This window comes from Elephas maximus, chromosome 1, assembly GCF_024166365.1.
Source record: "Elephas maximus indicus isolate mEleMax1 chromosome 1, mEleMax1 primary haplotype, whole genome shotgun sequence".
In the NCBI taxonomy this organism is placed as follows: Eukaryota; Metazoa; Chordata; class Mammalia; order Proboscidea; family Elephantidae; genus Elephas; species Elephas maximus.
The window spans coordinates 10,275,282-10,301,259 of record NC_064819.1 but is presented as its reverse complement, the minus strand read 5'-3'; the positions used below and the strand labels follow the sequence as shown (position 1 = coordinate 10,301,259).

General features: G+C 48.0%; 1 protein-coding gene across 1 annotated transcript; it reads right to left on the bottom strand.

Moving 5' to 3' along the window:
* NR1I2 (nuclear receptor subfamily 1 group I member 2) lies at positions 1-25,978 on the bottom strand. The gene is made up of 9 exons (XM_049852889.1): positions 25,815-25,978; positions 13,436-13,723; positions 9,729-9,862; positions 8,021-8,208; positions 6,843-7,120; positions 3,888-4,030; positions 3,459-3,575; positions 3,087-3,192; positions 1-1,641 (listed from the first exon to the last, which is right to left on the bottom strand). The coding sequence occupies exons 1-9, from the start codon at positions 25,976-25,978 to the stop codon at positions 1,497-1,499; spliced, it is 1,563 nt and encodes a 520-aa protein (XP_049708846.1). The 3' UTR covers positions 1-1,496.

Genomic DNA, 25,978 nt, shown 5'->3' with positions numbered 1-25,978 from the left:
TGTTATAGGTATATAGGTACTGTGCCGTTATACACCCGGCAGCATAATCACTTTGTATGCAAGAGGCAGGAGGTTCTCCAGTTGGGACTCTGAACTCTATTACAACTTTATGGGACCACAGACACATACGCAGTTGCACGTTGCCCAAACGGACGTTCTGCAGCACATGACTGTGTATTTCTGTTTCCCTACCCCACACTTCTTTTTCTTTTCTCAGAACAAAAGGCAAAAAAGTTTACATCTCCAGCCAAAAGTTAATGAAGTCCTCTCGATTTGACATTCAACCCAGGATCATATTTGGTCAGCCTAGGATTTAGGGCGTTTTCACCCACAAATGGCCAGAAACGAGGCAGACACTTCCACTCTTTTCAGCTTTGAGAACAGATACGTGAACAGTGTATGCAACTGGTTCTGCTCTAGCATGTTTATTAACTGTGGGAGTAGTTTTGTCACAGGGAGTCTCCCCAGTGTTCCAGCCTCAGGAACAAACCCAAGCCCCAGTTCAGATACAGAGCAGACCTACACCAAGTCACACTAATGTACACACGGCCACAGTCAGTGACTTCCCTATCCCCGCCACAGTCACACGTCCTAGGGAACTTCACTTGGGCCCCGGCTGCACACACAACCCAGCGCAGCTCAGGATCCACACAGGCGTTCCTTGGGCTTCTCGTGTCAGTTCACACTTCTTTTGATCAAAGCTATTTGTGTTTCTGCCTTGATTTCTTAACTCTAAACTCTTTGAGGTCAGGATCCCTGCCTGAGTGACTTTTGTATACCCCACACAGAGGTTGTAGAATGGAGGTGTTTAATACTGTGTTTGAATGGATACAGACACAAGGCAAGATGCCCAGAATGAAGGGCAAACAAACACAAAGAGACATCCTGACAAGCTTCTGACATTTGTTGCAGGCATCCTGACTCTTGTCTAGGACATTCCCACAGACACAAGCCTGTGTTCATCAGCAGGTGCTTTAGTATCTGTGCGAATGTTCTAGAGGTGTGCAAACACACTGAGCAATTTGGGACAGGCTGGGGGTTGGCAATGAGTGGGGTGTGGGGGACGGGATTATTAGACGTAGCAGTGAACAGACCCAAGAAGCTAGCGAACTTGGGTTTGGGAATAGCCCCTCCAATGGCCCAGGACCCGATCTGCCCTGACCCTCCCCACCACAGCATTGCACCCCCAGACCACAGGTCTTCTCAAAGGGGAGGCAGCCTTGCCTCTCTGACGGGCCTAAGCTGTAGACCAGGTCCTCTCCGCATCAGATCTATGGCTCCTCTTTCCAGAGACTGAGCTGGGAGCTGGGGGACTGGGCGTGGGAGGACTCATGTCCCCATCCAGAGGAAAGCCAGCCAGCTGTGGTCACAGTAGACGGCAAGTTCCCTGTGGAGGCAGGGTCAGTGGGAGGCACTGTCGGCCATCAGCGGTGTCCAGCCATCTAGCCCCGGGAGCGGCAGCTCAGAGGGCGCTGGGCTCACCCAGCGGCAGCTGCTCAGCCATCTGTGACACTGAACAACTCCTGCATGAGCGGCGTGGCGAAGGGGTGGATGTCCTGAATGCGCAGCAGCCGCTGGGTGTGCTGAGCACTGATGCTCCGAAGCTCGGTGAGCATGGCCATGATCTTCAGGAACAGGAACCTGCAGGCCAGCCAGAGGAAAGGTCGGGGTGCAGCCCACCCTCCCCCCGACCCACCAGTCTTGCGACAGCTCCAAGGCTGCGCAAGTGTGGGCGGCTTTGTCTCAGCCGTCTCATGTCAGCCAGAGACAAGGCCTGCTTCAGCCTGTGGAAGAGAAGGCCCGAGCAGCCGGGCTCCCCCTTCCTCTCCAACCCGTCCCCTGGGCTTGTGTCTTCTGAGACCTCAAGGGAAAATGTCTGCCTTGGTTGGTGGCCAGGGGCTAGGACTGAGAGGAGGAGCTGTGGAGGAACCGGAATCCCCCCGCATCTAGCTTTGGATCTGATGTGTCTGAGACACGCTTCAAGACTCAGCTTCTCTGTGATGGAAGAGAAAGCTGACACCTCCAGGCCCCTGGCTCCATACATGGAAGGACCCATCAAAGACACCGCCACCCTCGGCACCCCAGGATAAGCCAGGAGAAACTGCTGCAGGCCAAGTAAGGACCTGAGCTTTTGGTTCACACCCTAATGCCCAGTGCTGGCCCGAACCCCTGCCCCTCACAGGCTTGGGCTCAGCGCAATCCGAGTTCCTCCCCGGGCCTGTGGGCATCAACGGGGCACTAGGCCACAGTGACTGCTGAGGGCCAGTGAAAGGTGAGGAGGGCCCCATCTGGGCAAGGTCCTGACCACATCCTTCTTTGGGGTTATGACCAGAACAAACTTGGGAATAGCCTACTCCCTGTTCACTTGTGTTTTTCCTGGGAGGTGGCAGAACCTGCAGACCAGGTTTTACCTGGGAGGTAGTGCTCAAGAGCGTGAGCTGTGGACTCAGTTGGCCTGGATCCACCTCCAGATTCTGCCCCTGGCTGTGGACCCCTGGGCAATTTTCCTGAGCCTCCGTTCCCTTTCAGAACAAGGATAATGGCAGTCCCCACCTAGTGGGGTTGTTGGAGGATTAATACATGCAAACTGCTTAGCACAGGGCCTGGCGCTTCTCAGTAAAGTTTAACTATTATATATTTTGATTCAATGGCACCTAACAACAACATTACATATGTATCATTATTATTACCGTCATTATTACAGTCCTGATCTTTATTATCGCCACCATTATTACTGACTATTCCTAGAAGACCCTGTGGAGTCCTCAGGAGAATACCTGACTGTTCCACCCCCTTGATGACAGGAGTGTGGAGGGCCCTGGACAGATATGAGCTGGTCTCGGGGAGCTGGCCGTAGCCTCTGGCCCTCTTCCTCAGTTTCCTCATTGTTGGGCTGGAGCTCAGGCTGATGGACGGGAGACCCCAGGTCATAGAATATGGCCCCAAAGCCCTGGTCATCAGAGCAGCCCAGGAGGGGCTCCAGTCTGCTCTCCCAGAGAAGCCAAGGGTGGCCAGAGGCCTGAGGGCAAGGCCAGAGGTGGGCAGGGTGGGAGCACTCACGTCCTCCCTCCCTGCTAGCTGCTCACCGATGGGCGGGCTGGGGTCGCTTGTAATCGATGTAGGCCTTCAGGGTGATGGCGAAGCGCTCCTGCAGCTGGTCCACCACCCTGCGCTGGACCACACCTGGGCGGTCTGGAGAAGGGCGAAAGGGAAGGGGGCCCAGGACAAGCTCAGCCCAGCCCAGAGAGGAGAACTCGCCAGCCAACCGCCTCCCAGAGCTGGAGACACCCAGGCGGGCAAGTGAGGGGAGGCCTGGGCGAGCCCCGCAGCTCCCCTCTGACCAAGGAGAAACCAGCAGAGGGCCCACCCTGGCTGTGCAGTGAGGGAGCAAGGCCGTCCATGGGACTCTCCCTGAGGGGAAGAGGGGTGGGAGCATGCCGGGAACAGGGGGGCCTCACCCGGGGAGAAGAGAGAGATGGCCTGCATCAGCACGTACTCCTCACTGTGCAGCTGTAGCTTCTTCAGCATGTAGTGGAATTTCAGCACAGGTTCCAGGAGAAGCTGCTGGAGGCCACCTGCCGGGGAGGCGGGTATGGGATGGAGAAGCAGCTTCTCAGGAAGCTGACCCAGGACCCAGCCTTCCTTCCTCTGCACACTCGCCAAGGATTTTTTTTCCATCACCCAATCTTCCTGTCTTGCAACCCCAGGACCAGGGTATTTGAGGTGTGGACTGCACTCTCCCCACCCCCACTCTACCCACTAGCCTTGAGTTTTGGACACAGAGACCTCAGTGAAAAAATTCTGCCCTGTCCTGGCATGGCTCCTTTCCTCCCACAATTGCTGTGCTTCCCTCCCTCTCCCAGGGCAGGCAGGAGGTGCTCAGACACCTGCAGGGTCTTCCAAGCAGTAGGACAGCCGACCACACTCCCAGGTCCCAGTCTCTGCGTTGAACACAGTGTTGGATCTCAGTTGGTACAGCTCAAAGGTGGCCCCCTTCAGCAGGGAGATCTGATCCTCAATGGGCAAGTCCCTGGCAGCAAGATGGGGAGGGGTGACAGTTCCCTGGGAAGTTGCCCACAGGCTGGCGCCAGATCCACTCCCCGAATCCAGAGATCGTGGGGAGCTGGGGAAAGAGCTAGGGTGGGCTCCTTCCCAGAGGATTATTGTCTTTGCTTTCTACCTGTCCCCAGTCTCTCCCCCTAACAATCCAGCCAGCCAGATTACTCTTCCAGCTGCCTTCAGTGACTCCCCACTCAGCTTGGTGTTTAGGTCTCTTAACAGCCTGGCCCCAATCCTTTATACACTTACTATCCCACAGCTGACGACATGGCTGCTGGATCTGGTCTCATTCTTTCTGCCTCAGTTTCCCCACTTGGAATGACTGTGTCTTAGCCCCTCCCAGAAGACTTTACAAGGTACGGAGTCTTTCTGCAGATGCCACTCTGTTGGCATTAGTCCTGTGCAGCAGTTGGGGGCAGGGGCCGGGTGTACCCTGCTGCCTGGGTTGGATTTGTCGTTGTTGTTGGTTGATGTTTTGTTGGCTCCAACTCACATCAAACCAACAAACAACAGAATGAGATACTGCCCGGCCCCGTGCCATCTTCACGATCATTGGCGTGTTTGAGTCTGCTGCTGCGGCTATTGTGCAGTGCCTTCCAACCTAGGGGCTCATCTTCCAGCACCGTGCCAGACAATGTTTCCTTGTGATCTATAGTGTTTTCACTGGCTGATTTTCAGAAATAGAATACCAGGCCTTTCTTCCTGGTCTGTCTTAGTCTGGAAGCTCCACTGAAACTTGTCTACCATGGCTGACCCTGCTGATATTTCAAATACTGGTGGCATTGCTTCCAGCATCATAGCAACACTCAAGCCACCACAGTATGACAGAGTGACAGATGGGTAGTAGCTGTTTGATTTAATGTGTGTGTATTTCTACTGTCTCCCTCCCGGCAGCCTGGAGGCCTTAAGCCCCACTCCAGCGTGGAGCCCAGGCCTAGCCCAGGGGCTGCTCAATAAGCACCTGGTATTTGTGGTTAGATTGAACACCCCCTCCCCCTACCGCCATAGGAAACTCTCTCTAGGCTGACAGGGTCCCCCGCTACCCACCAAGAGAAGGAGGAGATACTAGGAGGCTGGGGTGGGGTCCTTCATGGCTGGCTCTCTAGGAAGCCCTCCCCCTGGCTTTGGTCTCCTCAGGAATTCAGGCTCTTGTGCTCCCTGCACCCCACTCCAGATCTTCTTTTAGATCCATAATAATAAAAAAAAAAAAAACCCAGTTGCCATCAGTTGACTCCAAATCATGGGGACCCCATGTGTATCAGAGTAGAATGTGCCACACAGTGTTTTCAGTGGCTGGTTTTTTGGAAGTTGGTTGCCAGGCCTTTCTTCCAAGTCATCTCTGGGTGAACTCAAACCTCCAACCTTTCAGTTAGCAGTCCAGTGTGCTAACTCTTGGCACCACCCAGGGACTCCATAATACTGAGCTGCAAATGCCTCACAATTGATCTTATTCCTCTGTCTCCCCAGGGCCTGACTCAGGGCCTGGCTTATATGGCCCTCTGAAGTCTGTGCTCTGGCACTTTCAAATCTGGCTTCCGCCACTGACTCAGTGTGACCCTGTGTAAGTATCTTAACCTCAACAGACCTCAGTTTCTTATCTGTACAGTGAAGGTGATAGTAATGCCTACCTCCTGGAGTGGTTGTACTCAACAGCAGGTGGTCACGAGAAACTGTGGGTCAGCGATGTCAGTAAGGACCAGGTGACGCCCACATTTGTAAGCAGGCCTCCCTCACTGTTCCCTTGAACAAATTTGCCACAATCTGAACCCTGTTCCAGTCTGTAGGCTCCTGGAATATAACCTGCCCTCTGCCTGCGATGAAGTCAGGACTCCTTGTATGTGTGATTCAGCTCCATGGACCAGGCTTGTCAAGGCAAGGTGGCCAACTTAAGAAAAGATATGCCCAGAGCCACCTCCAGCCCTAACAGATCCCGTGGCTGTGGTTCCCACCACACTAGCAGGCTCCGGGATCTCCCACTAACTCTGGCTGCCGATGGTTGCTGCCTCCACACCTAGTCTGAGAAGGCCCAACTCTTTGGCTTTCAGGACCTCCCCATCATCACTATGGCTTTCTCAGCCTTCTCTTAGTAGCAGACTTCTGGAGTCCCAGTGTCTGTCCATCTCGTTCCTTTCTTCTCTCTAGGCTTCCTTCCCTTTCCTTTCAACTCATTCTTTGCTCTGGAGCTGTCCACTTGTGACAGTTACTATCTGAATGTCCACCAAGTGCTGAATACTCTTCAGATATTACCTGATTTTATATCACAACCCTGCAAGGTAGGTATGATTAGCTCCCATTTAGCAGACGGGAAGGATGAGACACAGATCAAATGACACACCCACAATCACAAAGCTAATGAGTCACACAGCAGGGCTTCTACTCCCAGCAGCACTGGCTGCTCCAGGCGCCTGGGGGGCAGGCAGAGATGAAGGAGGATTTTCTGGCATCCCACACCATACACACCAGCTGTGGTTATGTCAACCCCACCTCATGGCGACACAATGTGTGTCAGAGTAGAGCTGTGCTCCATAGTGTTTTCAATGGCTGCTTCGTTGTTGTTGTTTTTAGAAGTAGGTCACCAAGCTTTTCTTCTGAGGTGCTTCTAGGGGGATTCAAACCTCTAACCTTTCAATTAGCAGCCCGAGGCTTTAACCATTTACACCACCCAGAGACAACATCCCCCAGACTGAGAGGGATCTATCTCAGACCCTTCGAACCTCTTGGCCATTTCCTGTTCCCTCCCATGCCTGTCCACCAAGCCTTCTTCCCCAATTCCCATGTCCTACCTGAAGCAGGAGATGACTTTGGCAAAGTTGATGATGCCTTTGAACATGTAGGTTGACACATCAGCTATGTGGGGCAGCAGGGAAAAGATCTCTTTCCCTTCGCCGTTGACTGGGGGCTTATAATTCCAGACACTGCCGTCCTCTCCCCGCAGCTGCACAGAGACCTTCACTGAGCTCATCATATCTTTCCTGATCTGTCTCCACTTGGCGTCTTCTTCCCCCGATAGTGCCTGCAGAGACTCTGGAGCCTCACGGCCACTGCGAAGCACCTCCGGCAGCTGGTACATAAGCCAGGAGGCGAGAGAGGGAAGGAGAGATGGCATGTATTCGCACAAACAGGCTCCCACACAGGCCTCGATGCACACACAGACCCAGCCACAGCCTGAGTACATACACAATTAGAGGCATGCATTTACACACATCCATGCACACACCAAGCACTTGTTTCCTACCTCTAGTCTTCTACCAGGTGGTGCTTTCTGGACTTGTGAATTAATGATCGCACACATCCCTGCTTGGTCAGATAGGAGGCTTGCTCCCTGCTCAAATGGCAGGTGAAGGGGGGCCTCCATCCATGCTGGGTCCCAAGCATCCCTCACCTTGGGTGCAGGGGACTCAGTGAGAAGGATCTGGGAGCTACAGATGGGAAGGACAGACTTCTGCAGTCACTGGGCTAATCCAGCTGGGCAGGCCAGCTGAGCTAACGGTGAGCCCTGGGGGCAGACATGTAAATATTGCTGTGATCACTAACTTTTCCTGAATCAATAAACACCATTTCACAAAGATCACACCCCCAACAGGTCTTGACCCTGTCCTCATAAAGCCCCAAATGCCAGCACCATTGGGGAACCTTTTCGCTTTCCCTCCATTTACAGCTCAGCCCCAATTCCCACCTGCTGTGGAGGGGGACAGCAGTGGTTCCCAAATACTTGAGCACATGCATCGCAATCACCTGGGGGGTCTTGCCAGGACACAGATCACTGGATCCCACCCCCCCCCCCCCCACCCCGAGTTTCAGATTCAGGAGGTCTGGGGTGGTCTGAGAATTTGCACTTCCACCAAATTCCCAGGTGATGCTGAGGCTGCTGACCCAGGACCGGCACTTTCAGAGCCCCTGGGAAAGAGACTGGGTTTTGAGAATCTAGCACTGGGGCTGAGGCAGTTCTAAAGCCTCATACCCGGAAATTCTTGAAATGGGAGAAGGTGGTGTCAAAGGTTTTGATCTGCGCGTCCATAAGCTCCCCAATCATTGTCCACTGCTCTTGGGTCAGACCCTTTGCTCCTGGAGGCTGAGTGTGGGCTTGTTCTCTCTTCCTCCTCTTGATCAAGGCCCGCCTCTGCTCCACGGCCTCGTCGGACATGATCACTGCGGGGAGAGGCAGGCACAGGCTCAGGCAGGCACCCCCTGTAGGACCCCTGGACACCAACCCGGGGAAGCACGGATGGGATGAGGTCCGTCTGGTGCCGCCCTCAGACATGGGGCTGAGACAACACTGTGAAACAGTTGGAGGAGCTCAGGCTTCAGAATCCGAAGGCCTGGGCTTCAGTGAGGGCTTTGCCACTTACGAGCTGTGACCTTGAGCAAGTTCTTTAACCTTTCTTGCCTTCAGTTTTTTTCATGCTTACTCCATGCTGCTGTTAGAGTAAGACACTCCATGTAAAGGGCCTAACATAGTTCCTGGCACATAATGTTCAATAAATGGAACCTGAGAGTATTGTTTTCTGGCCGATTATATATGTGTAAGACTCCTCAGAATCCCCCAAGGCCTTCTGGGTCTTTAAGTCCCAGGGGAACTGGGCTACTGCTTAACAAGAAATATAAGCCCTGGGCCATCTCCTCTACAGCCTTAGGGTCTTCATGGATTTCTGGACCCCACTTGCGTGTGCAAAGATGTGGGGGTCCTTGGAGGAATGAGATTGAGGGCATCTGTCAGCAGCCCCTGGGTGGTTCAGTTAACACACTCAGCTGCTAACTGAAAGGTTGAATGTTTGAGTTCACCCAGAGGCTCCTTGGAAGAAAGACCTAGCAATCTACTTCAGAAAAATCAGCCCCTGAAAACCCTTTGGAGCACAGTTCTGCTCTGACACACATGAGTTGTTGTTGATTTCGGAATCACCAGGTTTTAACAGCAGGAACAGCCAGGTGAGTGTTCTCACTCTCAGCTGGTCCGCAGGAAAGTTTCTCTGCCACATGCACAGAGCACTCATCCCTTGAAAGAGGCTGCCCCAGCCTCAGGTCACTGTAACTGACCGAGACAAATATTCACTGGGCACTTTCCCCCAGGAACCTTAATCTCAGAGCCACCTGGGAATACAAATACACCAAAGCTCAGCAGCATAGCACGAGGACCTCCCTTATCACCTTCTTACAAACAGTCTCCCTATAAGGACTCCAGGCTGGGGCAGCTGGTGGGCTCTAGCAGCTGGAAGTTTGGGGGTCATCTTATCACACCGAGTCACGTGCTTCCTTCTCCCACACTCCACACCCCCCGCCCCCATTTTGTTAAAATAGCAGGAGGAAAATTGTGAAGGGGACAAAAAGAATCCAGCAGGGGCATCTGAGAGAAGAGGCACAGCCCTGGCCAGAGATGCCCACGATGCCTCCCAGAGCAGAGAATAAAGATGTCTTCTGTCTCTCAGGCTCCTCCAGGGTGGCCCACAGTGGTGCGGGCTGATGAGCCGCAAGCTCTTTGCCTCCACGTGCCCGCTGGTCACACGGACCTCCAGCTCCCACATGTGCATGGGCAGGCGTGCACACTCCGGTGCACAGCTGCCCACCTGCTCAGCCGGGCGGTTCCACGTGGTCACCCAGCCAGGCGCGCGTCGCGCTCACAGTGCCCGCTCCCGGCACCCCGCACCCCGCACCCCCGGGCTGCCCGCGCTCACTCTCCTTCTTCATGCCACTCTCCAGGCACTTCTGCAGGCGGCAGGCCTGGCATTGCCGCCGCGTCTTCGGCGTGATCTCGCAGGTGCCCTTCCGGAAGCAGCACCGCAGCCGTTTGTTGCGTTTTATGGCCCTCCTGTGGGAGAACATGATGGGGAGGCAGGCTGCAGGGGCAGACGCTGGCTCCCCAGCTAAGCCTGGTGGCTCCATCTCCCCTTCCTCACCCGCTTCTCACTCTGGGGACACTAGCCACACCCCGTGGACCCAGCCTTTGCCTCCTGCATTGGGTGGGTGTCATGAATTGAATTGTGTCCCCCCCAAAATGAGTCAACTTGGCTAGGCCATGATTCCCAGTATTGGGTGGTTGTCCACCATTTTGTGATCTGATGTGATTATCCTGTGTGTTGTAAATCTTAACCTCTGTGATGTTAATAAGGCAGGATTAGAGGCAGTTGTGTTAATGAGGCAGGACTCAATCTACAAGATTAGGCAGTGTCTTGAGTCAATCTCTTTTGAGATATAAAAGAGAAGTGAGCAGAGAGGAGGGGACCTCCTACCACCAAGAAAGAAGTGCTGGAGCAGAGCTTGTCCTTTGGACCCGTGGTCCCTACACTGAGAAGCTCCTAGACCAAAGGAAGATTGACGGTAAGGACCTTCCCCCAGAGCCGACACAGAGAAAGCCTTCCCCTGGAGTTGGCACCCTGAATTCTGGTCTCCTAAACTGTGAGAGAATAAACTTCTCTTTGTTAAAGCCACCCACTCCTGGCAGTTCTGTTATAGCAGCACTAGATAGCTAAGACAGTGGGATTATACAGGAGGTAGAAGCTCCCCAAGCTTCTGTCTTTCCTGCGCTTCCCTAAAGGCACAGGAGCCAACTAGAGAAGGAAGAGCAGGGGAGGAAACCATTCCTGCCACATTCACACAGGAAATCAGGCTTTTCACAAATGCCTGAAGCCACTGAGGCATTTACTGGGGTTTCCTCTCCAGGCCCAGCCCCAGTGCCTTCCCACCTCCTTTACACCTTCCTGGCCTCCTTGTTACCACACAACGGGCCCTCCACGTCCTCATCTGGGAAAAGTTTCCACAGAGATAGGTCCTCTTCCTGAATTTTCTCCTTCCGGGAAGAGGGGGCCAGAGGAAACCTGACCCCAAGGGCATAAGAAACTCCCTCCCTCCCTCTGCTCCCATTCTAGATGGGGGTGGGGGGCAGGGACCAGGGAGAAACGGGTAAATGCAGGGGAAGCGTTCTACCTCACTGGACTATGCTTGCGCACTGGAAAAGTGGGTTCTCCTGATTGACCTAGTGAAGCAAAGAGGTTCATTCAGAGCCTGGAAGAGTGGAGGGTACAGGCAGCAGGTAGGAAGGTGATGGGGTGGGTGCCTTTTAGAGGCTGGAGTACAGCCATCCCTTCCCCACAGCCCAGACCCCCCGAACTCCCCACAAAAGACTCCGTCAGTGGGGCTCTAGCTTTTTATTTCACCCCATTTTCACAAGTGGATAGAAAGAAACAAATTCTTCCTTGGCTCTGGCCTTTCGTTCTGTCCCAGCAGTGTGGAAAAAGAAGGAAAGCTGGCACAGGGACATGGGAACAGGCTAGCATGGCCTCAGAGCAGCTAGGCTGAGCGGGGGAAGCTGAGACTTGCTTGTATTGAGGGGCAGGTTTGAGCTCAGTGGCAGAGGCTTGTGACCAGTGGCCAGCCTAGGGGATGTGTTCTTCACAAGCACTCTCCCCCTGTCTGCCACCCCTGCTGGCTCTGATACTACTCCAGAGTCCACCCAGAACGGGTAAAAGGGAAAAAGAGTTCACGGTTATGAAGGTCATGGTGTGTATCAGATGCTGGGCTAGGTATTTTGCACAACTTTCCAAATACATTTCTAACAACCCTACAAATTCATTGTGTTGTGTGCCTGACACACGTGAGGAAACTGAGGCTTGGAGAGACTAGATCACAACATGCCCTCCAGGTAAATGATGAGCTAAAATTTGAGTCCAGGTCTGCCTAATACTCCAATCCACCTTCTTACTATTACCATACGCTGCCTCCCTCTGGGAGTCCCAGGAACACGCCTAGATGAGAAAGGGAAAACAGAGAATTCCGGTACCCCAAGGCCATCTACATGGAGCTGCTTGGACAGAAGCTCCAGGTGGCCTCTTCTGTGCTGGCAGAACCAGATCCAGTTCAGATGCTGACCCTCCTCCATGCAGCCATGTTGACCTCACATCCCCCTTCAGGGCTGAGTTTGAGGCTCCTGCCTAGTGATTAATTCAAGAGTATGCTGGGGCCCAGCTCTAGCCAATGTGATGTGAGGAGGATGTCTTGGGGATCTTGGAAAAGGCTTCCTTGCTCTTAGAGACAGGAAGAGATGGGCCTTTTTACTCTTCAGCTGAATAGTGTGGTAACTGCCTAAGGCCCCTGGCACTGTGCTGCCATCTAACACCCCAGGGGGAGCCAGACTGGAATCAAAGCTCTTGAGTAGGACGGCCAAAGAGAAAAACAAAGCATTGAGCTGCTTAAACTGCCAACCCTGAAGCCTTCAGACTTCTTGTTATAAGAAGTAACATGTCTTCCTATCGTTTAAACCAATTTCTTGCTTGTAGCTGAACACAGCCTTGCAACAGCTGCTGTTATATCCCACAGGATATGAATGTTCGTTTCTCCCTAGAACATGCCTTCAGCCCTGCCCTTGGCAGACAACCCCTTGGGGTCTGAGAACCGTTCTGACCCGACCATGTCAGCCCCAAAGCTGACTCCGGGGGTATCATGGACTGGTCCTGACCCAGAGGCTGCTGCAGTGCCTCCCTGGGCCCATCCAGACCTGGAGGTCATCCTGTGGGTTCTGGGGATAAACAGCTGGGCCCTGACACATGGCACCCTAACTAGCAGTCCCTCTTTGGGATTGCAGGGTGGGGTGTTGGGTCTAGTGTTCATTTCTAGTCAAAAGATCTGGCAGAGCTCTGCAAAGGGCCACATTCAGTTGTCTGTCTTAAGAATGTATGAAGGTACCAATTGTGGTTCCTGAGGTGGGAGCCGTTCCCACGTACCCCGTCCCTTCCTGGGGGCAGACCCAGAGCTCTTCCTCACACAGTCCTTTCTCCCCTCCCCTCCTTTCTTGGTCTGCTTCTCCACCTCCTTCGCTGAGCCTTGAGCTGACAGCTGGCCTTGCTGAGCTGGCTTTGCTCTTGCTGCTTCTTCAGCTGGATAACATGAACCCTTCTCTATGGGCCTGCCTTGCTGTGACTTGGGACTTTGGGTCCTTGATCTTTTGGCCCTCCCTGTTTATCTGTTTCAGGGGGAACTTGTTTTGTCATACCTTTCATTTATTTTATGCATTCTTTACTTAACAACCTCCCCATATGACTGATATATGAATACTCACATTTTAGATTTTCAAATTCTTTCTTCTTTCACTGGCTGGTCTTTTATTTTATTCAAAAACAAATGGGGAAACAAAGGAGTACCTTAAGGATGCTTCTATCAAAGGAATATCTCCTATGTAGAGTGAGAGACAGAGATCACATCCTCTGAGATGTGAATGGCTTTCTTGAGACTAATCAGGAGAGCTTTGGCTGGTCCAGCAGCCCACACTCTGAACCTGGAGGCAGGTCTATCCTATGCTCTGAGATGTTGCCCGATGGGTTAAAGGCAGGACCCGTGTTAGATGTGGGTTGGTGGTGGCAAGTGGGTGAGAGCTGACAGGAAACTCTACCTGAAAAAGCCCTTGCATCCTTCACATGTCATGACATTAAAGTGATAACCAGTAGCCTTGTCTCCACATACACGGCAGATTTGGGGACCCCCATTTTCCTCATCTGCACTGATAGTGGGGTTTCCAGAGGCTGAGTCTGCTTCCTCATTGTACACAAGGTCAGCATGCTTCCACCTTTCTTCAGGGCTCACCTCCAGGTTGGCGTCTGGGTCTCTGGGACTAGAAGTGAAAAACCACAAGGAAGGAAAGAGATGGACAGTGATATGTTGAGGCTGAAGGGGTACTACTCTGTCCCCATTGTGCGTGGCTCACATGTGCTTTTGTGGACCCAAGAGCTGATCACTTGTGGATGATGTGTGGGTGGAGAATTAGAGTTATACAAAGAGACATGACCATGATATTCTGTATACAGCAATCAGGCCCTGGAGTAGAACACATAAACAAGCATGTGGAAGAAAGAAGGGCAAGAGGGGAGGAAGAAAAAGAAAAGGCTGCTTGGGGTGGATCATAATAGCAATTCTTGAATGGACTGAGGTTAGAAGGCCATGAACTGGTCATAGACCTAAACAGGTTGCAGCTTTTCTTAGGCTGGGTTCTTTAGAGAAGCAAAACCAGTAAAACGTATACATACACAGAGATTTCTATCAAGGAAATGGCTCACGTGGTTTTTAGAGCTGGGTAGCATCCCAAGTCCGTGGGACAGGAAAGAGGATTCTCCTGATTCACGTAGCTGTAGGGGCTGGGGAACCCAAGATCGGTAGGCCGGAGAGCAGGGCTGTAGCAGCCTGTGAAGAGCAGTGAATCTCAAGATCGGCAGGCAAGCCACTAGCTCAAGTCCCAAGAACCGGAGGTTGGATGAACAAGAGCCAGCTGCAGGATCTAGAACAAGCGAAAGCCCTGGCAAGGCGAGCAGGAGGGAGGTTGTCATGGATTGAATTATGTCCCCCCCACCAAAATGTGTGTATCAACTTGGTTAGGCCATGATTCCCAGTATTGTATGGTTGTCCTCCATTTTGTGATTGTAATTTTATATTAAGAGGACTAGGGTGAGATTGTAACACCACTGTTACTCAGGTCACCACCCTGACCCAATGTAAAGGGAATTTCCGTGGGATGTGGCCTGCACCACCTTTTATCTCTCAAGAGATAAAAGGAAAGGAAAGTAAGCAGAGAATTGGGACCTCATACCACAAGAAAGCAGCACCGGGAACAGAGTGCGTCATTTGCACCCGAGGTTCCTGCACTGAGATGTTCCCAGACCAAGAGAAGATGGATGACAAGGACCTTCCTCCAGAGCTGACAGAGAGAGAAAGCCTTCCTCTGGAGCTGACACCCTGAATTTGGACTTCTAGCTACTAGACTATCAGAAAATTAATTTCTCTTTGTTAAAGCCATCCACTTGTGGTATTTCTGTTATAGCAGCACTAGATGACTAAGACAGAAGTAGACAGAGGAGGGTGGAGAAGACGAAGGCTGAAGGGGTGGTGAGTTGCCACAGGCCCTGCCCCCCTCCCCAGTACCACTCAGTAGATTCCATCATGGGGGTGATCTTGTATCAGATTTCAACAGGGAAGTGATCACAACATTATACAGCTGCCAAAACACTGAGAATCATGGCCCAACCAAGTGGCACACAACCTTAACTATCACGCAGCTCATGGGAAGAAACCACTAGTTCAAGATGATTTCTGAGATTTGAGAGCTCCAGAGAGGGTGATCCTTCAGGCGTGAGTCACCTCTAGGCAGAAAGAGGATTTTCAAATTCAGTAACCAAGAAGATAGAGAGAAAGTTAGACTGGAACCAGGATCAGGATGCAGGGAGAAGTTGGCCTAGGTCCCAGTCCAGCTGGGTATAAGTGAATAATCAAGGAAACTGTACCAGTTTTTGGAATCCCTGGGAAAATTTTACCTTGAAAATGTGACTTGAATCCTTTTTGAAATCAACACTGAGGATGGTGAGTAGAATTCTGGGAATGTTCTGTTCAGCACTGTTCCCAAAGTCTCTCTATGCCCTGGTTGCCAAGGGCATCCACGCCACAGATGATGCTGCCTTCCCTAAAACCAAAGTAAAACTTTTAGTAAAATTTCTACACACATGACAGTTGTTTCCACAATCATGACAAATAATACCTGACAGATACACCTTTTTCCCCCACACTGGTCCTCCAGAAAACTGCAAAGAAAATAGGCTGACTAGAAACTTGAACTTAGCAGGAGTGCGAGGGATCTCCCTGATTCCTCAAAGCATTATCCTCACCTCATACAAGCTTGCACACAAAACGTATACTTTGCCTCTACCCATTCCTGCTGGGCCACGTCCCACCACCTTGGCTGAAGAAGCATCAGCCCACTGCAATCCTGGGTCCATATAACCCCCAACCAACAGCTCCAGCCATGCTATTTTTTTTTTTTTTTCGTTTTCCCCTTTCCACCTTTTCTTTCTCCCTCCAACCTAGCCTGCATGCCACCTCTACCATTTCCTGCAGAGCCTTGCTGCACTGCCATGGGTACAGATCTACCAGCCCACTGCTGCTTCGGGTATCACCCATCTCTACCTGCCCCTACCTGCCAGCCCCTACTGTGCCATTATTTATTTATTTGTTTATTTTTCTTTCCCTTATACCTATTCCCACAAGCCACCTCCCCCACTTCCTGCCAAGCTGTGCTACACCACTGCAGCTAGAAAGCCACCAGCCCACAACTTTCTACCTCCCTCCTAGCCCCATATGGTGCCTTGTCCCTCTTCCCATGGGACCCCAGGTCTGCCCTGCCCACTCGGTGGAAACTATCCTTTTTTTTATTTCTACTTTCTTTTCTTTGTTCCCCCCACGTAACCTCATACCCCATATGCCCTTGCTGCCAGCCCTTGCCATGCCTCTACAAGTAGAGTGTCCCCCGGCTCAGGCCTGCCACCACACTGGGCCGGCACTGCCCCTTCCTTCCTGCCACACAACCAGTGGCTGATCAGAGGGAAGTGAACCCATACCACTCCGTTTGACACCTTCACCTGTCTGGTGAGGGGCTGTGAACACTTCCACACCACTGAATCAACATCAGAGTCAGATAGCGTCTGCCCTCAGCCACCTCACCAAATGAATGTACAGCGAAGTGGGATCACCCAGCCTGTTGCTGCCCTGCCCACCTGGACAAGGTGGTGAGAGCTATTGTGCCCACAGATGAGCAAGCAGCAAAGCACTCCTGGCCCACCTGCCCTGACATATCAAAACAAAACAGAGAAGCAGGATGAAACAAACATACTATCAATAAATAAAGAAAATAATACCTTAATGTCTCTGAGACAGCAGACAATATAAAAACATATATATATATTTTTTTTTTAAAAAAGGACAAGATGGCTTCAGCAAGTGACCAAAATAAAGAATCAAATGACCTTGATGTAGAAGAAAAGGCAGTGGAACTACCTGGTATGGAATTCAGAGACTAATACTTAGGGCTTGCTAAGAGATTAGGAAAAAAGATTAAGGAAAACACAGACAAAACCAACTAAAAAATAGACAAAATCATGGACAATACAGACAAAAACATAGCCAAAATCAAGAAAAACACAGACAAAGCAATAGAAGAATTCAGGAAAATAAACAAGAACAAAATGCCAAAATAAACAATTAGAAATCATACAAAAACAGCAACTAGAAATCCAAAAGATACCAAAATTTCAGAAATGGACAACTCAATAGAAGGCTTTAGGAGCAAATTTGAAACAACGGAAGACAGAATTAGTGAGATTGAAGACAAATCCATGGATGCCATTTTGAGGAAAAATCAGAGAAAAGAATGAAGAAAACCTAAGAATTATGTGGCACATGATCAAGAGCAAAAGTTTGCACATGATCGGCATTCCAGAACATGGAGAGAAAATGGAAAACACAGAGAAGATTGTTGAAGATTTGCTGGCATAAAATGTCCCAAATGTTATGAAAGACGAAAAGCTGAACATGCAAGAAGCTAAACGAATCCCATATAGGATAGACCTACAAGAAAGTCACCAAGACATACTGTAATCACACTTGCCAAAAACAAAGAAAAAGAATCCTGAGAGCAGCTCAAGAAAAATAAAAAGTCACTTACAAAGGAGACTGATTACTTTGCAGAAACTATGCAGGCAAGAAAGCAATGGGATGACATATATATAAAAACTTGTAAGAAAAAAACTGCCAACCAAGAATAATACATCCTGCAAAACTCTCTCTGAAATACAATGGCAAAATTAGGACTTTTCCAGATAAACAGAAATTAAGGGAATCTGTAAAAACCAAACCAAACTTACAAGAATTATTAAATGGAGTCCTTCAGTTAGAGAACCAACGACATCAGACAACAACCAGAGTCTAGGATACAAGACAGCATCAGCCAGATACCAACCTAGGTAAAGAAAGCTCAACGATAAAACAAAACTAAGAGACTTAAAACATGGAAACAGGGACATCAATCTGTAAATGATGACAACATCAAAACAATGAAAGGAGGGAATAAATAGTATAAAACTTTCAAATGGAGAGGAAGTCACGTGCTATCAAGTAATAAAAGAGTGGTTCAAACTTAGAAAGATAAGGGTAAATTTCAAGGTAACCAGAAAGAAATTTAACAAACCTACTCATCAAAATAAAAAAGAAGAAAAACAAAGTCCCAAGTAAATACAAAATCTATAATGATGACAGAAAAGAAAATTCATAAACAAAAGGAACTCAGCACAGGAAAGTAAGAGGAACAAAGAAAACATCTGCACCACACACACACAAAGCACAACAATAAGACAGCGATAAACTCATACCTATCAATAATCACACTGAAAGTAAATGTTTAAATGCACCTGTAAAGAGACAGACAGTAGCATGGAAGAGTGGATAAAAAAGCATGACCCATCAACATGCTGTCTACAAAAGATACGGTTTAGGCACAAAGAGATGACTACATTAAAAAGCAAAGGGTGAAAAAAATATATCAACCAAACAGTAGCAAAAACGGGGCAGGAATGTCAAGACTAATTTCAGACAAAATAGACTTTAAGGCAAAATCAACCACAAAAGACAAGGAAATATGTAATGATTAAAGAGACAATCCGCCAAGAACACATAACCATAATAAATATCTACACACTCAATGACAAGAGAAATAGTTTCAAAATAATAATAAGAGACTTCAACACAACTCTCAGTAAAGGACAGAACATGTAGAAAGAAACTCAAAAAAGATACAGAAGTTCTAAAGGCCAAAATCAACCAACTTGACCTCATAAACATATATAGAACACTTCACTCAACAGCAGCAACACATGAATTCTTTTCCAATGCAGATGGAACATTCTCCAGAATAGACCACAAAGCAACGCTCAAAAAAAAATCGAAAACTTCGAAATAATACAAAACATTCTTTCTGATCACAATGCCATAAAAGTAGAAATCAATAACAGGAAGAGCAAGGAAAAAAAAAAAAAAACTCAGAAACTGAATAACACCTTGTTTAAAAACAACTGGGTAATAGAAGAATCAGAGAAGGTAAAAAAAAAAAAAAAAAAAAAATTCCTAGCATTAAAAAAGCATGAAAACACATCATACCAAAATATATACACAGCAAAGGCAGTGCTCAGAGGTCAACTTATAGCCATAAATGCACACATCAAAAAAGAAGAATGGACACCAACAAATAGAACTTCAAAAAGGAGATCAGGAAAACAATACCATTTGTAATAGTCCCTAAAAAGATAAAATACTTAGGAATAAATTTAACCAGGGAAATAAAAAACCTAGACAAATAAAACTACAAAACACTACTGCAAGAACCTAAAACATACCATGCTTATGGATAGGAAGACTCAACATTGTAAAAATGTCCATCCTATCCAATGCAATTCCCATCCAAGTACCAACAGTCTTCTTTGACAAGATGGAGAAACATCGCTCCCTTTCCAGCTTTATGTGGAAAGGAAAGAGGCCCTGGATAAGCAAAGCATTACTGAATAATAAGAAAGAGGCCTCACACTACCTGATCTCAGAACCTACTATACAGGCCCGGTAGTCAAAACAGCCTGGTACTGCTACAATAACAGACACATAGACCAATGGAACCGAATCGAGAACCCAGATGTAAATCCATCCACCTATGGTCAGCTGATCTTTGACAAAGGACCAAAGTCCACTAAATGGGGAAAAGACAGCCTTATTAACAAATACTGCTGGCAAAACTGGACGTCCACGTTTAAAAAAATGAAACAGGCCTCATAACTCACACCATACACAAAAACTAAAAATGGATCAAAGACCTAAATATAAAACCTAAAATGATAAAGATCATGGAGGAAAAAACAGGGACAAAACTAGGGGCTCTAATACATGGCATAAATTCAATACAAACAGTAACTAACAATGCGCAAACACCAGAAGATAAATGCTGGGAGCTCCTAAAAATTAAACGCATGCTCATGAAAAGACTTCACCAAAAGAGCAAAAAAGAGAACTTTCAGCTACAACATATCTGACAAGAATCTAATCTCTAAAATCTATAGAATATTTCAATATCTCAACAACAAAAAGAAAACCCGATTAAAAACTGAGCAAAGGATACTGTCTTAGTCATCTATTGCTGCTATAACAGAAGTACCAAGAGTGGATGGCTTTAACAAAGAGAAATTCTTTCACAGTCTGGTAGGCTGGAAGTCTGAACTCAGGGCATCAGCTCCAGGGGAAGGCTTTCTGTCTCGGTCAGCTCTGGAGAAAGGTCTTTGTCATCAATCGTCCCCTTGAGTTAGGCAGGGACCCCAGGTCCAAAGGACACGCTATGTTCCCGGTGCTTCTTTCTCGGTGGTATGCTGTCCCCATGCCTCTGCTCACTTCCTCCTTTCGTATCTCAAAAGAGGTTGGTTTAAGACACAATCCAATCTTATAAATTGAGTCCTGCAGCAATAACATAACTGCCGCTGATTCCATCTCATTAACACCATAGAGATAAGATTTACAACACATAGGAAAATCACATCAGATGACAAAATGGTGGACAATCACACAATACTGGGAATCTTGGCCTAGCCAAATTGATACACGTATTTTGGGAGAACACAATTCAATCCATGACATACAAACAGACACTTCACCAAAGAAGACATTCAGGTGTCCAACGGTCACATGAGGAAATGCTCGCGATCATTAGCCGTTAGATAAATGCAAATTAAAACTACAAAGAGATACCATCTCGCCCCAACATTACTGGCACTGATCAAAAAACCAGAAAATAAAAAATGCTGGAGAGGTTGCTGGGAGATTGGAACTCTTATGCACTGCTGGTGGGAATGTAAAATGTACAACCACAATGGAAAATGATATAGCACTTTTTTAAAAAGCCAGAAATGGAAATACCATACAACCCAGCAATCCCACTCCTAGGAATATATCCTAGAGAAATAAGAGGCATCACAGGAATAGACATATGCAGACCCATGTTCATTGCAGCGTTATTCACAATAGCAAAAAAGACGGAAAAAACTGAGTGCAGATCAACAGAAGAATGGATGAACAAGTTACGGTACATACATGTAATGGGATACTATGCAACCATGAAGAACAGTGATGAATCTATGAAACGTTTCACAATATGGATGAATCTGGAGGCATTATGCTGAGTGAAATAAGTTAATCACAAAAGGACAAATATTTTATGACCCTACTTTTACAAAAACTCAAGAAAAAAGTTTACATGCAGAAAAAAACAATCATTTATGGTTACAAGGGAGGGAAAGGATGGGGAAGGGAGATCATTAACTAGATAGTAGACAAATAGTAACTTTGGTGAAAGGAAAGATAACGTACAATATATGGGAAGTCAGAACAACTTGACCAAAGCAAAGTCATAGAAGCTTCCTAGACACATCCAAATACCTTGACAGGCTGAGTTACTGAGGCTAAATACTAGGAACCATGATCTCAGGGGGACATCTATGTCAATTGGCATAACATCGTTCATAAAGAAAATGCTTTACATCCTACTTTGGTGGGCAGAATCTGGGGTCTTGAAAGCTTACAGGCAGCCATCTAAGATATATCTGTTGGTCCCGGCACGTTTGGAGGAATGGAGAATGACGAAAACCAAAGATACAAGGAAAATATTAGTCCAAAGGAATAACGGACCTCATAAAACACAGCCTCCACCAGCCTAAGCCCAGAAGAACTAGATGGTGCCCGGCTACTACCAGCAACTGCTCAACAAGGATCATAATAGAGGGTCCAGGGGACAGCGGGAGAAACACATAGAACAAAATTGAAATTCACAAAGACCAGACGTACTGGTCTGACAGCGACTGGAGGAGCCCCCGAGACTATTGCCCCTGGACACCCTGCTCACTCAGAACTGAAGCCGCTCCTGAAGTCCACTTTCAGCCAAAAATCAGCAGAATGCTCCTTAGAAGTGAGGATGGCAAGGCTTCCTCTCACATATTTTGGACATGTTATCAAGACAGATCAGTCGCTGGAGAAGGACATCATGCTTGGTAAAGTAGAGGGTCAGTGACGAAGAGGAAGACCCTCAATGAGATGAATCGACACAGTGGCTGCAACAATGGGCTCAAGCGTAACAATGATCATGAGGATGGCACAGGACCAGGCGGTGTTTCATTTTGTTGTACCTAGGGTCGCCGTGACTCGACAACACCTAATAACAACAATAAAACAATAACACACATGAGGAATGTGCTTCTTAGTTCAATCAAATACACGAGACCAAGTGGGCAACAGTTGGCTGTGGTAGAAATTTCTAAATATGTAACTGTAGGTGCTCCTCAGGTATTAATAGAGAAAACAGAGCACACAGTGGCACAGTCGGGAAGCTTCTTAAACGGAACTAGACACATCACAGGATGCAGTTCCCAGGCTTGAAGGCAAAGGACCATAGACTCAGGGGACATCTACATTAAAAAAGACAAAAATTGTCAGAGAGAACGAAATAAACACGAAATCCAGTTATATACTGTTTATGAGAAATATATCCAAAGCATAATGATACGGAAAGTTTGAAAGCATGGAAAAAGGGTATAACTAGTAAATTACTAACCAAAGGCAAAAAGTAATATTGGAGATAATGAGAAAAGGTTCAATTTGCCACAAAGGTATAGAATTTTTTAAGTTATACACACCTAAAAGCATAACCACAAAATACGTTAAGCAAGAGTTTAACAGAACTGTAAGGATAAACAACAAACCTCTCATTGTGGTAAGATAATTTCACATGCTTCTTTCAGAAATTGAAACATCAAACAGACAAAATAATAAATACAGGGTAGAGACAATTTGAAAAATACAATGAATAGTTAGCTGGTAGGAAGATAGGCTGTATCCAACAATTTCAGAAAATACATTCTCTTCAGATTCACAGAGTACATTTATGAAAACTTGCTACAATCTGGCCCATAAAGTAAGCATTGACAATTTCAAAGGCCAGGAATCACACAGACAACATTCTTTAATAACGATAAAATTAAGTTAGATCAATAGCAGAAAAATAACAACAATACCTTTGGAAAATTAAGAAGCATACTTAACAACTCATAAGTTAAAAAAAATACAATAGAATTCACAAAATATATAAAGCTGAAAAATAACAAAAATCCTGTTGTTTGCTGTTGAGTCAATTCCAACTCATAGCAACACTGTGACAGTAGAAGTGCCCTGTAGGGTTTTCTAGGCTGTAATCTTTATGGAAGTAGATTGCCAGGTCTTTTCTCCCATGAAGATGCTGGGCGGGTTTGAACCAACAACCTTTCAATTAGCAGCTGAGTGCTTAACCATTGCACCACCGGGGCTCCTTTAACAAAAATCCTACATGTCAAAAATTAAGGCATGCAAGAAGACACCCCAGTACCAGTAAACACACCTAGCATCAGATCTAATGCTGCGCCCCTCCTAAAAATGAACCATGGCTCCTTGGAGAAACGGCTAATTCCAGGGCCAGGGAAGGGGATATAGAAGATGGCCTATGACATCATTTTATGCCAGAAACTAAAAAGTACTCAAGAAAAAACTCATGGTGGCATACCATGAGGACACAGAAGACAGCTTTAAGGAGTCCCCACTGACCGAATCTGGACCGATTTGAGCATCAAAACGATTACGTAAAATGATGAATAATAAACTCTAGGAAAATAGGAATTCACGAGCCTATGCTGATGACAAATAAATAAATGAAAAGAGGAGAAGAGCTGTGCAGGAAAACGATGTGGCTGTGAGCTTCCATGGAGATTTGTAGCCTTGGAAACCTTATGCGATCACTATGGGTCAAAGTCGACTTGATGGCAGTAGGTTTGGGGATCTTGGTTGGGTTTATTGGAATTTAGGCCAGAATCTCAGTCTACAGTATGTGTAGCACTTTTATTTTGTTCTGCCTGAGTTTACTGTTGAATAATTGGAAACCCTGAAAAAAAAATTTTTTTTTTTTTTTTGGTGGCGTAGTGGTTGCTAACCAAAGGGTTGGCAGTTCGAATCTGCCAGGCACTCCTTGGAAACTCTATGGGGCAGTTCTGCTCTGTCCTGTAGGGTCGCTAGGAATCGGAATCGACCCGACAGCACTGGGTTTGGTTTTTTTGGTTTGGTACGTTCTGTAGTCCATTCTCTTGTATCTGTTCAAAGCCCCAAAGCAGCTAGCCTCGAAAGATGGCCCCAGTGAGCCAGCCTCCTGGGATTCACACCCTTGTATGGTCCCTTCCCACACTGAATCTGGGCTGACCTTGTGACTTGCTCTATCCCCCAAAAATGTGGCGGAAGTGTCACTGTGCCAGTTCTGGGCCCAAGCTGAAAGAAGGCCTGGTCACTTCTGCTTTTGCCATTTGGCAAGCCCTAAGCCGCCATGTAAAAGTCAGGCTACCCTGCTGTGTGGTGACCATCAAAGAGACCATGTGGAAGAGGGAGAGCCTTGAGATGACATGAACACAGAGCGCCCAGCCGGCCAGCCTCCCTGCCATCCCCACCAAGCACAGCATTTGAGTGCGCTCTCTTGGGCGTTCCAGCCCAGTCGAGCCTCCGGAAGACTACAGCCTGAGCTGGTGTCACGTGGAGCAGAACTCCCCAGCTGAGCCCAGTCAACACACAGAATCACAACAGAAAATACAACGGTGATTGATATCACCCAGGGAGTTTTGGGGAAGTTTGTTACAAGGCAAGAGATAATAGAAACAGAAGTCCTGGAATTTCGTTAGAAATGGGTCTGAACAAGCGGTGTGGGTCCCAGCTGACAGCCACAGTCTGAACCTATGCCATTCTTTTATCAGCCCTCCTTACAGGACTGTGTTCTGGGGGCAGGGAAATGACAGAGACTAGGTGTCTGGTGTGTGCCAACCACCTCTCTCCTTCGTGTGAATTTAATAAGACTGATCAGAGGTGCAGTTTTAATTGAATACAGCCGTGTTTGTTTCTGAGCGTTGCACCTGCTTCTCGTTGTGTTTGGCAATCTATAAAATCTAGCCAGAATAGGGTAGTAATGATCTCCTGTATTCACTGAACATAAAATACTTCTTCAGAGAGGCCTTTGCAAAGATAACTAATTGTAAAATCCGGTATTCAGGCTGAATACCAAAGATAGGATTATATGCTCAGCAAGGAAGAGTATAAATAAATCAATGAACAAATTAGTGAATTTGGTATTTATATGTGCCTGGGGCTTGATGGCACAATGGTTAAAGCAACTGACTGCTAACGGAAAGGTCAACAGTTCGAAACTACCAGCAGCTCCAGAAGAGAAAGATGTGGCAGTCTTTCTCCATGGAGATTTACAGCGTTGGGAACCCTATGGGGTAGCTATGAGTTGGAATTGACTCGATGGCAGTGGTTTGGTTTGGTTTTGGGGGCTTGGTGATATTAGGCTGCACTGAGCACATACATGCCCTCTCCCATAGACGTGATCAGTTTACACTGCTGATGAGTGTCTGAGTGGCAGAAATGGTTAAGTGCTGTGCTGCTAACAGAAAAGGTGGAGGTTCAAACTCACCCAGAGGTGCCTTGGAAGAGAGGCCTGCCGATTCGTTTCCTAAAGGTTAGTCATGGAAACCCTATGGAGCACAGTTCTACCGTGTACACACGGGGCTGCCGTGAGTCACTGTCGACTAGCTAGAATTCTGACCAGGTAGTCGAACTTCAAACCCTGTACTCCTACTTCAGCATTGCACTGCCTCCCACAAGGGTTCTTCTGAAGAGGTGAACTGTTTATTAGCTTCCTTCGTTTCTGGGGCTGCCTGCAAACTTCTTCCCAGGAGGTTCAAGTCAAAGAGAGTCCCTCCATGTCATGTGATTCCTTTGATGAGCTCTCTGTCCCTGGGCAGGAAGTGGGCCCCTAAGGCCCTCAGCTCTGCTCTTGCCATCTGAATGCTGGCTGTAGCAGTAGGTACCCGGGAACCTTGCTGACGCTCCCACCACATTCAGACGCATCTTGGCACAGGTCCTGGGAAGGGCTGCAAGTAGTGCCTTTCACAGTCCGAGGAGCGTTCAGGATGGTGTCGGTGGCCCAGTGGATTTTGACCCACCGCAGAGAAGCTTCACCGGTACTCCACAT

Coding starts and splice junctions, on each gene's coding strand:
- NR1I2 (XM_049852889.1), bottom strand. CDS start 25,978: ATGTGGAGTACCGGTGAAGCTTCTCTGCGGTGGGTCAAAATCCACTGG. Junction 3,576..3,887: donor CTGCTTGGAAGACCCTGCAG/GTGTCTGAGCAC, acceptor CCTCCCCGGCAG/GTGGCCTCCAGCAGCTTCTC. Junction 3,193..3,458: donor CATCTCTCTCTTCTCCCCGG/GTGAGGCCCCCC, acceptor GCCCTTCTCCAG/ACCGCCCAGGTGTGGTCCAG.